Source organism: Neophocaena asiaeorientalis, unplaced genomic scaffold (genome assembly GCF_003031525.2).
Source record: "Neophocaena asiaeorientalis asiaeorientalis breed wild unplaced genomic scaffold, Neophocaena_asiaeorientalis_V1.1 scaffold400, whole genome shotgun sequence".
Lineage (NCBI taxonomy): Eukaryota > Metazoa > Chordata > Mammalia > Artiodactyla > Phocoenidae > Neophocaena > Neophocaena asiaeorientalis.
Window position 1 is genome coordinate 3,699,310 of NW_020175089.1, and position 13,949 is coordinate 3,713,258.

Below are 13,949 nucleotides of genomic sequence, written 5' to 3' on the forward strand. Positions count from 1 at the left end.
GCTCCGCAACAAGAGAGGCCACGACAGTGAGAGGCCCGCACAAAAAAGAGCATAAAGAAAACAAAGGGTGAAGGACAAACAATTGAATGGATACACCTGATAAGAAGCCCAAAGAGAGAAAATAGAAAATAGATATTCTAGAGTTGAAGACAACTCTAGAAGAAAAGGGCCAATCAGTATCAAGCAGGATGAAGACACAATTAGATAGACTCAGACGTTTTCAGAACACCATGGATAAAAAGATTAGGAAAAGTGCTAAACGACAGTTATAGTCCAAATATGAAGCATATTAAAATATGGGCTAACTCAGTGGAATATAAGAAAAGAATCCTTTTTGATTTTGATGCTTGGATCATTTTCCTTTAAAGGGCAAAAAACTCCAACAAAACAACCCAGTGACACAAATTACATTTCTTTCTCTTGGTATCTGATCACCTGACTTGATTCTCTGTTGAACAATATTTACATTATCATAAAAATGTTAAGTGCTGTTTGTTGGTTTCATTAGATATGACCTATGAATAAAACATGGAAGATAATTCTCATTAGAAAACAGAAGTAAACCTTGACAATTTAAAAGTAACATCATACTGAAAAAAGGTGGAAGAGGGAGAAGGGACAGCAGGTACCATGTCTCTAACATTCTCAGCTCACAGACTGGATAAGTAAAGTGAAGGAAGAGACATAAGAATGCTATCTAGAATTATGTATAAGGCAACAAGAAGTTGTGGGAACTGTGGCCTTCTATGCTGATTGAGTTTTTAAAAACATACACATTATTTTAAAACTTCTTAATTTAATCACTTAAATGATGAATGTAAGCACAAACCCTGCTCCATGGTTACCCACTACTTTCACCCTCAATGCATATTTAAACACTGGCGAACTGCAATGAGAAGTGTCAAAGTGACACAATATGCTAAGGTCACCTTGCTTTAAAAAAGTATATTTTTTGGGACTTCCCTGGTGGCGCAGTGGTTAAGAATCCACCTGCCAATGCAGGGGACACGGGTTTGATCCCTGGTCTGGGAAGATCCCACGTGCCGTGGAGCAACTAAGCCTGTGCGCCACAACTACTAAGCCTGCGCTCTAGAGCCTGCGAGCCACAGCTACTGAAGCCCGCATGCCTAGAGCCTGTGCTCCACAACAAGACAAGCCACTGCAATAAGAAGCCGGCACACTGCAACAAAGAGTAGCCCCCACTCGCCAGAACTAGAGAAAGCCTGCACGCAGCAACAAAGACCCAAAGCAGCCAAAAAAAAAAGAAAGAAAAACAGTATATTTTTACACTTATTAAAAGAACACATATTTCTATGTGTCACCTTTGTAAAAATTTAAAAACACAGATAAACAGAAAGAAAAAAATAACAATTACTTTCATCTGACCTCCCAGACAGTATACTCTTAACATGTTTTTGTATTTACCAGTGGTTTTTTTTTTTAATAAAGTCAGTATTGTACAGTAGAGAACATTCTGTGACCTGCTTTATCACTAAATTCATTGTAAACATTTTTGGATGCCATTTCAAAACACTCTCCTACATCAGAATTAGTGGCTACACAATAATTCATAGTATCATCCTTTTTATAATATTTTCTTCAGATGTTTAGGTTATTCTCAATTTTTGGTTATCAACACTGTGAAAACATACTTTCGGCAAGCTATTTCTGCACATATTGTGACTGTCTTCATCAGATGAACTTCTAGAACTGGGACTGCTGCAACTGTAAGGCTTCGATTCTGATATACACAATAAAGCTGTCACCTTGACTCATCCAAACATTTCAATGCACTAGTTGAGAAACAATAACTTAATTCCTTATGGCCATCCAAGCTAAGGCTCAGAAAAAATTGAAACTGAGTTTACTATATATGGCAGGAAGGAGGCCTTTCTTCTAGGGCAAAAAATCATTTTATATACCTATACAGCAATAGAATAAAACAATTAATTATGTAAGCTAATATTGCATTAACAAAGTTTTACTATAACTAACTCATTTAAAATGAACCTGAGCAATACCTTACTTTTAAAAACTCAAGAAAAGAACTTAAATGTCCTCCTTTTCTCAATCATCTACCCCTAAGTTTGATTTCCTAATATTAGGAGATGATCATTCAAACCCAGTTAAAATATTTAAGCCTATTTTTAGTCTATTTTTACCTGAAAACAAAGAAATTTTGTTCAAATAATTAAATCACTCTGAATCTTCTATGCATGTACTGTGAACCTTATAGCACCTTTGAGGCCCTCACCACCCCCTTCAGTGGTAAAAGTGCTATAGACATGGGCTGGAAATCAGGCTCCCCCACGTGATCATACTCAAAGAGTTTTAAACATTTCATCTTTTATAAAATGGAGTGTCTGTAAAGATCTCAGCATAGTGCACAGTTAATTACTGTATATATTGGTCTTGGTTTTTATAGGGCATTAGGAGGTCAAGCTAGGACTGGGCTTGGTAGAAATCTACTTCACTTTTCCCCTATGTTCTTAGTTTTTAAAGACCATTTGTTTCAGCCAAGTTTCCTAGATAGCACCCTGACTTCAAAACTACCCATTATTTTATATTTAGGGATGAGTTATGGGACTACAGCCAGAAAAAAATGGAATAAATTGTTAAAAATATACACACATAGAGAAAACTATCTGACTTTAAAAAAAAAGGTTTTTTTAATCACCTATAGAAAATGCCTCATGGATATTGTGAACATAAAATGAAACGTATCTATTTCTAAGGGATCCTCTATTTTAAAACTTCAAACCAATATTATTTCTAGGATATCACATTATGGCATGAAACATACAGCTTTGCTTATATATACATCCAATTCAATGAGTCACATAAATGAGATATAAAATGATTTCTCAATAGCAAAAGGACATAATACTTGTACGTTAAATCCTTTCTGGAATCTGATAGAAAACAAATCTCAAATAAAGACAATTATCACTCCAACACATAACTCTGCAGCAAGTAAACCTTTTATTATATACTTTATCACAATCTACAGAGAAGCATCAAAGTATAATACAGGAATACTGTAGATTTACTTGGCAGTATGAGGGCTCTAAAACCTGCCTTTTATTTAATAGTCTGATTGCTTACTTGATTGACTGCCAGTCCATCGTAACTGTGAGAGGAGAGCTTCGGAGTGCAGTAAATGACTTCCCTCGACATGCAGGCACAGGACACTGCAACAAGATTAATACGCACTTAAATTTTGATATACTACAATCATATCTCAGGAAAATTCAAGTTAAAATGCTTCATTTAGTATTGGTTTAAAAGTTGGTCCCAGAACGGTATTAAAGTAAGATGAACTAAAAGCTGCAATGACTTTCTATTTTCTTCTGTATTGATTTTGTTTTTGAGGCACTTTTTCAGCTGGTCCCTCTTGATGACTGCTCTTATTCTTTCTGCTGTGGGTATGCAAGTCTCTTTACACACCTGTCACACCAAGCACTTATTCCTTCCTTTGTGCCCAAGTAGTCTCCCAATCCTTGAACATCTCCTTGTATCCAGTCCCACATACCCAGCTCCAATCCTCCCCTTTTCAAAAGCCTTTCCTGGGTCTTCTTTAATCCCCAATTCTCCTATCTAACCTCCTTTTGCACTGCTTGTATAGTATAATGTTTATTGTACCACACAGGCAGTCCTCAACATGTAAGTCAGTTGTGTTCAAGTTTTCGTAAGTCATTTGTTTGCTGTTTGTACCTCAAGATGCATTTATAAGTAGAGAGACTGTGTCAGACTGTGTTTTCCAAATACGGTTGTAATTGTATCACCCTTCAAACCTTTCTAGAACCTTGCCACTCCTCTATAAAGAGCTGGAGTCTAATTTCCCCCTCCTGGGATGTGGACAGGCTTGTAACTCACTTTGTAACCAACCGAATGTGACAGAAGTAATGGTGCCTGACCTCTGAGGCTGCCTCAAAAGAGGCAAAGCCATTTCTGCCAGTCAGCTGGACCTCTGTCTCTTGAAGCTATTGTCAGTCATGTGAGCAGAATGAGTGTCCTGAGCTGCCATACTGTGGGCAAGAAGCCAAAACCAGACCACACAGAAAGACAACGTGGAAGAGAGATACTGGCCAGTGCCCAGTGAGCCCAGTCACTTGCTATTCCAGCTCCCTAAGAGACCAAGAGCCAGAAGTACCCAGCCAACCAGTTCTTCCAAACTCCTGACCCACAGACACCATGTGAAATAATAAAATGATTGTTGTTATTTTAAGCCACTATGCTGTAGGGTGATTAGTTATGTAGCAATAGTGACTGGAACAGAGATCAGCTGGAACACCTGTCTTTCTGATCACTTTGATTCACTGAAGTTCAGACACGAGTTAATGAAGTCAGCGTTACCACCTACTGTATTAGAGGGCATGGAAATACCCTGACAAAATAATGTTTACAGAAAATATCCAATTTAAATCAGGATTTAAATTCTGGCCTCTCCAGGGAATTCCCTGGAGGCCCAGTTGTTAAGACTGTGCTTTCACTGCTGAGGTCACAGGTTCAATCCCTGGTCGGGGAACTAAGATTCCACAAAATGAGCCAAAGGGAAAAAAAAAAAAAAAATCTGGCCTCTCTGACCTATAAGCAGTCCTGAATCTTAAGCCCAAATAGTAGGTGACACCCATTTACCAACACCATTGATTATTCAGAACCAATAGCTGAATCTAACATACTCTGTTCTTCCTACAAGAGAAGGAAGCCTTAGGAATTTCAATCTGAGTAAAAATGTAATAAATGTTAAACTTATTAAAGTCTAAGGATGATAAAGGCAACTCTGGAAAAGAAGAATCGGTATGGTTATCAAAAGTTTTAATAACGTCAATGTAAATAGGATTGTGTAGACCTGGTACAGGACCAGTGAAATAAAACAGACTCACATGTCTACAGCAGCACAGTGTACTACAGATGATGTATTACACATCAGTAGAAACAGAGGGCTTAATTAATAAATGGCAACAACTGGCTTTCCACCTAAAAGAATAATATTAGATCCTTAGCTTTATGCCATTCACAAAATTAAATTTCAGATGGACAAAAGATCTAAACAGAAAAAACAAGACTTAAAAGTATTGAAAGAAAATGTAAGAGAGATGTTTATAACGAGTGAGTGAGGGAGGCCTTCTTAAGCCATGCAGAAAATGTGAAAGTCACAGGAAAAAGACTGATCAATTTAACCATGTCAAAATGTATTGATAAAACTCTAAAGCAAAAAATGTACCACAAAGTTAAAAGATAAACTGAAGACTGGGAGAAAATATCTATAATGTAAGAAATCAATGCTCAGTATCTAGAATTCATAAAGAACTCCTATCAATAGTATAAACAGAAAAATGAACAGAAAATTCAATAAAGAAACTGAATGGCCAATAAAGATGTGAAAAGATGCTCAAACATAACAGAAATCACAGAAATTCATATTAAAAATGAAATACCATTTTACAGTCATCAGTCTGGCAAAAATTTAAAAACCTAACAATACCAAGTGTTAATGAAAATATGGGGAAATGGTAATCACTTAACACCACCAGCAGGGGTGTAAGTTGGGACCAACATTCTGGAAAGTACTTTGGCAACATCTAAAAATGTTAAAAATAAGCATAGCATATAACTGAGAAATTCCTCTGCTAAGGAGACATGTATAAGAATGTTCTCTGCAGCGTTATTTGAAATTGTGAAAAACTGGAAACAGCACAATGTCTGCCAAGACTATGGATAAACAGTGGCCATTCATTTACTCCACACAATAAATGAAAGAATTAGATATGTATTAAGATAGGTAGAACTCCAAAATAACCAAATGAAAAAATGCTGTAATTTGCTACATTCAGTATATCATTTACGTAAACATAAACAAAACAAATCCTACATATATAGTCAAGTATGAAAATGCAGACTTGAGGAATATATGCTGATTTCAGAATAGTGGCTCTAGGGGTGGAACAAAGTTAATGGAACTGAGGAGGGAAACAAAGAGACTTTACCTTTATAACACTTAATATTTTTTGTAAAAAAATTAGCTAAATATTTGCCAACCCATAATGGTAGTACACAGATATTAGTTACATTATTCTCTACACTTTTCTATAGTTTTTAAATTTATAGTTTTAAAAAAAAGTTAACAAAAAAGGAATGCATCACTTTCCAACAGCAGAATAAAGGAAAGAAAACAATATGTGTACTTATTAAGCCAGAATATAAAAATATGAACGGAAAGAATACAAATTAACTTCAGGATAATGACTGTTTCTGGGAATGGTACAAGCAAGGGGTAAAAAAGAGACAAAAGCTGTACCAGTAATGCTTTACCTCTTTCAAGATACAGCTGGAGCTGACAAAATGTAAATTCTGAGTGGTGAGTAGAGATGTTTTGTTTATTTTCTGTACCCTGAAGTATTTTATAATTTAAAAACTGAAAATAAACAATAAAAATAAGCTCTGTATTTAGAAACACTGGGAAATGTTTTCTGTAAATTGATTTGCCTTCTTTACCAAGATAAAGAAGAAAGTAGTTAAAGAACATGGTATAACCTTTGTGGGAAGATTATATTTTCCATCTGGAAGAGAAAAACTCTGAATTTCTCCACATGCAGCACAAAGAAAAGCCATCTTGGTACAGAGAGGCTTTATATTACTGACGCGAACCACTGTCCCTCTCAGAGCAACGTATTTTCCATAGTAATTTGCTCGGACATTCTTGAGCTGTGTTAAGGGCTCATAGTTGTATACCCTAAAAACAAAAACAGGAACATATTTATCTATACATTTAAAATGAGCAGAAAGCTGAGGTTTTCTGCATTTTCACAAGTCCCTTTAAGAAACTATGGAATTCTCAAACCATATCATCCCCATATATATCAGGAATTTTACAAGTATTAAATCATTCTTAAAAATAAAAAAAGTTAAATCTTTACTTTTCCTCTTGTCTCATTGGCTGTTCTCTAGGGAAAAAGGAAAAAAATAATGCCAAAAGGAAAGTCTCAAATTCAGCAACTTCTGAGTCTCCAACTTCTTTTTCAAGAAAGTTAGGAAATGTCTTTTTTAAATTCTAAGGAAAAAAAAAACAAAGAAACAACCTTGATGATTACCTTATTCATCTCTTCTAATGAGAATTTAAAATCTTATAATACAATAAAAAGTTGAATTCAAGAAAAAATTCCATTTGTTCTCTGTGTTTAATAGAAATCTAATAATTTTAACAAAATTTAATCACACCACTTAGTGTATCACATGGATTATTAAATGTAAATAGCAGGGTCTTGATAAGCATACATCCAAAATCAATGCTTACAAAAATTTGCAGGTTCACAGATCAACTTATTTAGGCAGAAAAAGCTTATTTCTATCATGATCTCTTCAAATTCAGCAGGTTCACTTGGGTGTGATGACCAATGAGTTAGCAAGAAACTCATATACTTTTTACTGATTTCTTTGGCTTTATAAAATAAGGTTCTCACTCTTAAATAGTCTTTAATGCCTGTTTCTGAATCATACTTCAATACCAGCAAATTCCTCACCTTGTATGAATGTGTGGCACATTTACCATTGTCTCCCCATTTCTAGACAATCCTTCTTGGGCTTGTAACTCAGCTGCATGCCTTTCAAGATCCTTAGTTAACACCTAGACAAGACAGACATTTACTCAAAAGTTTGAAAACAAGATACCCTCTTGAAGCAGAACTCTTTTATAGAGAATATGAAGTTAAGAATATAAACAGTTCAGAAGAGCATATTAACAGAACTCTAACTGCCCTTTAAAATTCTGGTATTTAGGGCTTCCCTGGTGGTGCAGTGGTTGAGAGTTCGCCTGCCAATGCAGGGGGCACGGGTTTGTGCCCCGGTCCGGGAAGATCCTACGTGCCGCAGAGGGGCTGGGCCCGTGAGCCATGGCCGCTGAGCCTGTGCGTCCGGAGCCTGTGCTCCGCAACGGGAGAGGCCACAACAGGGGGAGGCCCGCGTACCAAAAAAAAAAAAAAAAAAATTCTGATATTTTATTATGATTACTTATTTTATAGTGGATTATCTTTTACCTGGGGTTCTGCTGTCCTTGGGCTGGAAAACTCCAGCATCCCTGTCTGCTACTTTCTGCCTCAACTAAACCTAGTATTAAAAGTCCTTACAGTAGCCCCCTAAAGATATTCTGGATGGATTCTGGAAAACAAATATTTTCTACTTCTCCAAATTCAGTGATTAAGATAAAGAAAATAAAGATTACCTTTGAAATAACCAATATTTACTTCCTGGGCATTTGACATTAAGTAAAATAAATATTTAACATCTACTTGTGTACAAAGCAGTATGCTGCCAGTCTGAAAAAATGAGATGCAAATATGCAGCTATAATTGCTACCATAAAGATTTACAGACAAAAAAACCATGTGAGTTTTGAAAAGGGGTCATGAGAAAGGTTTCAGAGTGACAACTGAGTTAGGCCCAAGACATTTGGACGTGTGAGGCAAGGGGCATTCTATGCCAAATGGACAGCACGTGTAAGAATCCTAGAGGGAGCTTAGTTTAGCTGGATGGCAGTGAATGAAGGAGAGCAGGGAGAGGAAGTTGAACCAGGTTATGGAAGGCTTTCAATGCCACACAAAGGGTTTGGATATCATTTGGCAGAAAAGAGTCACCACAGTTTCCAAGGACAAATCGTGTTTTACCACGTATGGCAACAGTTAAGGAAAGATAATGAAGTCTTATGACAGAGGCTGTAAGGATGGAAAAGAGGTGGATTTAAGAGATATTTTAGAAATAGAAGTGAAAGGATGTGGTAATTTAGACATGAAGAACTAATGAGAGGGACTTCCCTGGTGGCACAGTGGTTAAAAATCTACCTGCCAACGCAAGGGACGCAGGTTCAAGCCCTGGTCCGGGAAGATCCCACACGCCGCGGAGCAACTAAGCCTGTGCGCCACAACTACTGAATCTGCGCTCTAGAGCCTGTGAGCCACAAGTACTGAGCCCGTGCACCACAACTACTGAAGCCCTTGCGCCTAGAGCCTGTGCTCCACAACAAGAGAAGCCACCGCAGAGAAGTTCACACACCTCAACGAAGAGTAGCCCCTGCTCACCGCAACTAGAGGAAGCCCGTGCGCAGAACAGAAGACCCAACACAGCCAAAAATAAATAAATTAATTAATTAATTTAAAAAAAGAACTAATGAGCAAGAGGAGTCTGAAGACAACAGCCAAGGTTCCCAGCCTTGGGTCACTAGCAGTGTATACATCTTTGCAACGAATCTTTTTAATGAACCCTCACCTGGATACCCTGACCTCCTCTGCTCTATGTCCAGTCCTCAGTACCACTTTAAGACCCACTCTAAACCCCACCACGCCTATGAAGTCTTCCTCTGACAGGACAGCAACCTTCCATTTCTAGCAAAGGTCTGTTGGTAAAAACTAAGAATCTTTTAGAGAAGGTACTGTGACTGTGAAATCTTCCTTTAAAATTTTGACAAAAGTCTCACAAAATCAACACTTACCTGATGTATTGCCAGACCCATGCAAGCCAGGGTTTTGTCAGGTGTATCCCTTAATTCATTTGCTATATTTGGTATCAATTTAGCTATTTCATCATCTTTTGTCAGTTCTTTAAAATCCACCAAAATACTTCCCTTTCTTTCTATTTCATCCTACAAAATATTAAGGTATGAAAATAATGATTGCTTTTTTACCATATATGAGCATTCAATCACATACTTTGAGAAAGCATATGTTAATATAGTGATAATATCAGCTCATGCAGCTCAATATTAAAAAAACAAACCCAATCAAAAAATGGGCATAAGACCTAAATAGACATTTCTCCAAAGAAGACATACAGATGGGCAAGAAGCACGTGAAAAGCTGCTCAACATCACTAATTATTAGAGAAATGCAAATCAAAACTACAGTGAGGTATCACCTCACACCGGTTAGAATGGGCATCATCAGAAAATCTACAAACAACAAATGCTGGAGAGGCTGGGGAGAAAAGGGAACCCTCTTGCACTGTTGGTGGGAATGTAAATTGATACAGCCACTATGGAGAACAGTATGGAGGTTTCTTAAAAACTAAAAATAAAATTACCAGGGCTTCCCTGGTGGCACAGTGGTTGAGAGTCCGCCTGCCGATGCAGGGGACACGGGTTCGTGCCCCGGTCTGGGAAGATCCCACATGCCGCGGAGCAGCTAGGCCCGTGAGCCATGGCCACTGAGCCTGCATGTCCAGAGCCTGTGCTCCGCAATGGGAGAGGCCACAGCAGTGAGAGGCCCACGTACCTCAAAAATAAATAAATAAATAAAATAGAATTACCATATGACCCAGCAATCCCACTACTGGGCATATACCCAGAGAAAACCATAATTCAAATAGACACATGCACCCCAATGTTCACTGCAGCATTATTTACAATAGCCAGGTCATGGAAGTAACCTAAATGCCCGTTGACAGATGAATGGATAAAGAAGATGTGGTACATATATACAATGGAATATTACTCAGCCATAAAAAGGAATGAAACTGGGTCATTTGTAGAGACATGGATGAATTTAGAGACTGTCATACAGAGTAAAGTAAGTCAGAAAGAGAAAAACAAATATCATATATTAACACATACATTTGAAACCCAGAAAAATGGTACAGATGAACCAGTTTGCAGGGCAGAAATAGAGACACAGAGGTAGAGAACAAACATATGGACACCAAGGGGGGAAGGTGGTGGGGGGGTGGTGGTGGCGGTGGGATGAATTGGGAGATTGGGATTGACATGTATACACTAATATGCATAAAATAGATAACTAATAAGAACCTGCTATATAAAAAATAAATAAAATTAAATTAAAAATATATATGGTGATAATAAGTACTATAAGTTTTGTGCCAAGCACAGTTCTAATATTTAAAATGTATTAACTTATTTATGTCTCTTAACAACCCTTTGTGGTAGGTATTAATAATACTCTCATACTCTAATGATAGACGAGAAAACACACAAAAGAAAGTAATTCACCGAAGTCCATATTGCTGGTAAGTGGGAAGCTAGCAGCTGGACCAAGGCAGTCCAGTGTCTATAAACACAATCACTAGCACCTCAAATACATTGTTCAATAAGATGACACATAAAGGTGGACTAGTAGCTTTGTTATGCAAGAACCTTACCTTATCGTATAAATTGATACGCCTTGCAAAAAATTTTTCAAATGCTTGAATCTTCTCAATAAAAGGAGAGCTGTCGCTGTAAACTAATCCAACAAATATGGCATCAGCACTAATAAAAATTACACATGTACAATCATATTTTTCATGAGACAGAAGAAATACTATATACATGGTAGATGACTTCTAATTGCTGTACATTCTGATTACATTTAGATTAAGAACTGGTATAGAATGTAAACATAAGATTCTAAAACAAGTTTAGGTCTGCATAATCTGAAAGGCAGATAGGAAGTGTCTCTCTCTAAAAGCACCAATATCTGAAAATCTTTACATTGAGCTGTGATACCTAGTAAGATCTACTAGTTCAAACAGCTTACATAATAAAGTGAAAACTTAAGCCGCATAGCACAGGGAGATCAGCTCCATGCTCTGTGACCACATAGAGGGGTGGGATAGGGAGGGTGGGAGGGAGACGCAAGAGGGAGGGGATATGGTGATATATGTATACGTATAGCTGATTCAGTTTGTTATACAGCAGAAACTAACACAACGTTGTAAAGCAACTATACTCCAACAAAGACGTTAAAAAATAAATAAATATGTTGAGGTTTAAAAAAATTTGTTTAAAGCCAAAGCTTAGCACACTAACTAAACTCTTATTTCTTTGCAAAGAATATCCTACTAGCCCAAATAGCCATTTGTCAAATCCCTTCCTGAGATCAGGAGAGGCAGACTACCACTCGGCTCTGGTCCCAAAACTGTAAAGTTATCTTCTACATTGTAAAGTTCTATAACATTTTTGAATTGGTCTCCCACAGAGAAACAGTACAATGAAGCAGTTCGGAAGTACAACTGGCCAAAGGCAACTAGTGAGCTCCATTTTTAGGACCAGTCCAAAGATCACTTCTAGTATTCTCTAGTATTCTGAGCTAACTGCTAGGGAAATACTGTGGGTGTTGGTGGCTAATGTATCCTAAAGCAACAAAAGATACAACAACTATGAAACATAACATTTCTATATACCAGAGAAAAACAGACTCTCAACACAGCAAACATTTGTAAAGCACTTCATTCATTCACAAAATGAATAATGAGTGCCCGGTATGGGGCAAGATCCTTGCCCTTAAGCAGTACAGTCCAGTGGGTAAAAAAAACACAGATATACATAAACACAAAACCCATATCTCATAACAAGCATATGATACTATCAGAGCTCAGGAAAGACGATTCTCAAAACCCATACAGACAGATGTATGATGTTAACTGATGTTCTGGATTACAAAAAGCAGATTCCTTAACTATGTTTCTACACAAACTGTGTTGGCTGTTGTCTCTTGATTCCAAGCCTATTCTTCTATTTTCAGCTTTGTGATTCTTTGATCAAGATCTGCACATGGAATTTCCCAGACTCCTGTAAGATTCTGACAATTAGAGGCAACTTTAGAGACTGGCAGGTGGCAGGAAGGAAGGAATTTATTGTTTCCAATTCTTTTCAGCATCTCTCCAGCTACAGAGGATAGCTACAGTTCTAGCCTCCAGCTCTAAGCACCAACCATGCCACTCTCCTGCCAGAATTACCAGCAGCAACCTGCTTAATTCGCCTCGGTGGTCTGAGCACAGCTCTGAAAGATATCCTTCAGAGGTCCAAGCACAGCTTTGTGGGGTGCCCCTCAAAGGTCAAAGCCACAGCTATGCTGTGGCTCCTCCTTTCCATTCTTAGGTTCTGATAACCTCAGCACTACTTATCTTTTGTTCCCTTAGGCATAAGGGTGGTTGTTGCTTTCTAAAGTTAACACTATCTGGGAGTTTACCTCAGTGTTCCCTTTTTGCTCTTTCAGTCTTCTATCTGTATACCCAATTCCCTGTATTAACTCCTCTTTCTGAAATACCTAGTGTGGTTTGTTTTTCTGACTTATAGAAAAATGAAAAATTATGCGCTTGAAACATAAACATAATTCAATTGTTTGGGTGAACTAAGATTAAAGAAAAGGGGAGACAAATATATATATAAGCCAAATGAGCAGTAGTATGAGATGTAGCATCCAAAAAATGTTAAAGAAAATAAGACTTATGGTACTTTTTGCACTTTTAACTCTACCTTCTGACAAATAAAGCTTCCAGCCTTTATATGGTATGAATTGATCCAACGTTGATTGTAGTAGCAAAGACTGTGGGGTTTGTTCTGATAAAACAAAAGAAACAAAACCACAAAAACAGAATACTAGGTTAATAGAAGCAGAACATTTTTTTTTCCTATTTGCTTCTCCTTATAACAATGAGACCCTGACATGTTATTAACAGAATATCTAAGTTACAGATTTCAGTAAGAATTTTGGATATTAACATCCAAATATTACCTTAAGGGTAATGTCAAATAAAAGACAGACAAATTTGAGTTAAACTGCTCTTCATGACAGGCATGAACAGATTCCTTCATGAAGGAAAAAAATATTGCACTACCGTTGGCCTCCCCTACCAGGATGTTTTCCTGTGGCTTTATTCAGGTCAGGTCTGTGCTTTAGTTCTCTCCATTTTCCTAAGAAGCTCCCACCACCTCTTCCTCTTTTCCAGCTTTGAAATCTTCCCCGTCCAAATCCTCTGCCTCTGTACTCTCCATTCATGTCTTTTAAAAGATAGAGATTAGGAAGTCCTCATCAAAACTGTAGGAGAAACAGTGCTCCTAAAAATGTATTAACATAGAAAATAAGAAAAATTAATATATATTCTAGTTTGAGACCAGCAATGTTGCACAGCATGGTACAAACCCCAAACACTCTGCAGTAATTCTTCTAATCCTCATCTCCTTTT

The 13,949-nt window shown here is 37.3% G+C and overlaps 1 protein-coding gene across 3 annotated transcripts in view; it reads right to left on the reverse strand.

Moving 5' to 3' along the window:
• MCM8 (minichromosome maintenance 8 homologous recombination repair factor) overlaps positions 1-13,949 on the reverse strand; it is a 38,866-nt gene that overhangs the window by 21,764 nt on the left and 3,153 nt on the right. For 2 of the 3 annotated variants that reach the window (XM_024764265.1, XM_024764267.1), the window contains exons 2-8: positions 13,618-13,821; positions 13,240-13,323; positions 11,142-11,224; positions 9,484-9,633; positions 7,524-7,627; positions 6,538-6,736; positions 3,106-3,191 (exon numbers count right to left, since the gene is read on the reverse strand). In XM_024764265.1, coding sequence (XP_024620033.1) covers positions 3,106-3,191; positions 6,538-6,736; positions 7,524-7,627; positions 9,484-9,633; positions 11,142-11,224; positions 13,240-13,323; positions 13,618-13,762 — 851 coding nt within the window. In that variant the 5' untranslated portion in view covers positions 13,763-13,821. The remainder of the gene's footprint in view (positions 1-3,105; positions 3,192-6,537; positions 6,737-7,523; positions 7,628-9,483; positions 9,634-11,141; positions 11,225-13,239; positions 13,324-13,617; positions 13,822-13,949) is intronic. The other variant, XM_024764266.1, reaches the window with a different exon arrangement.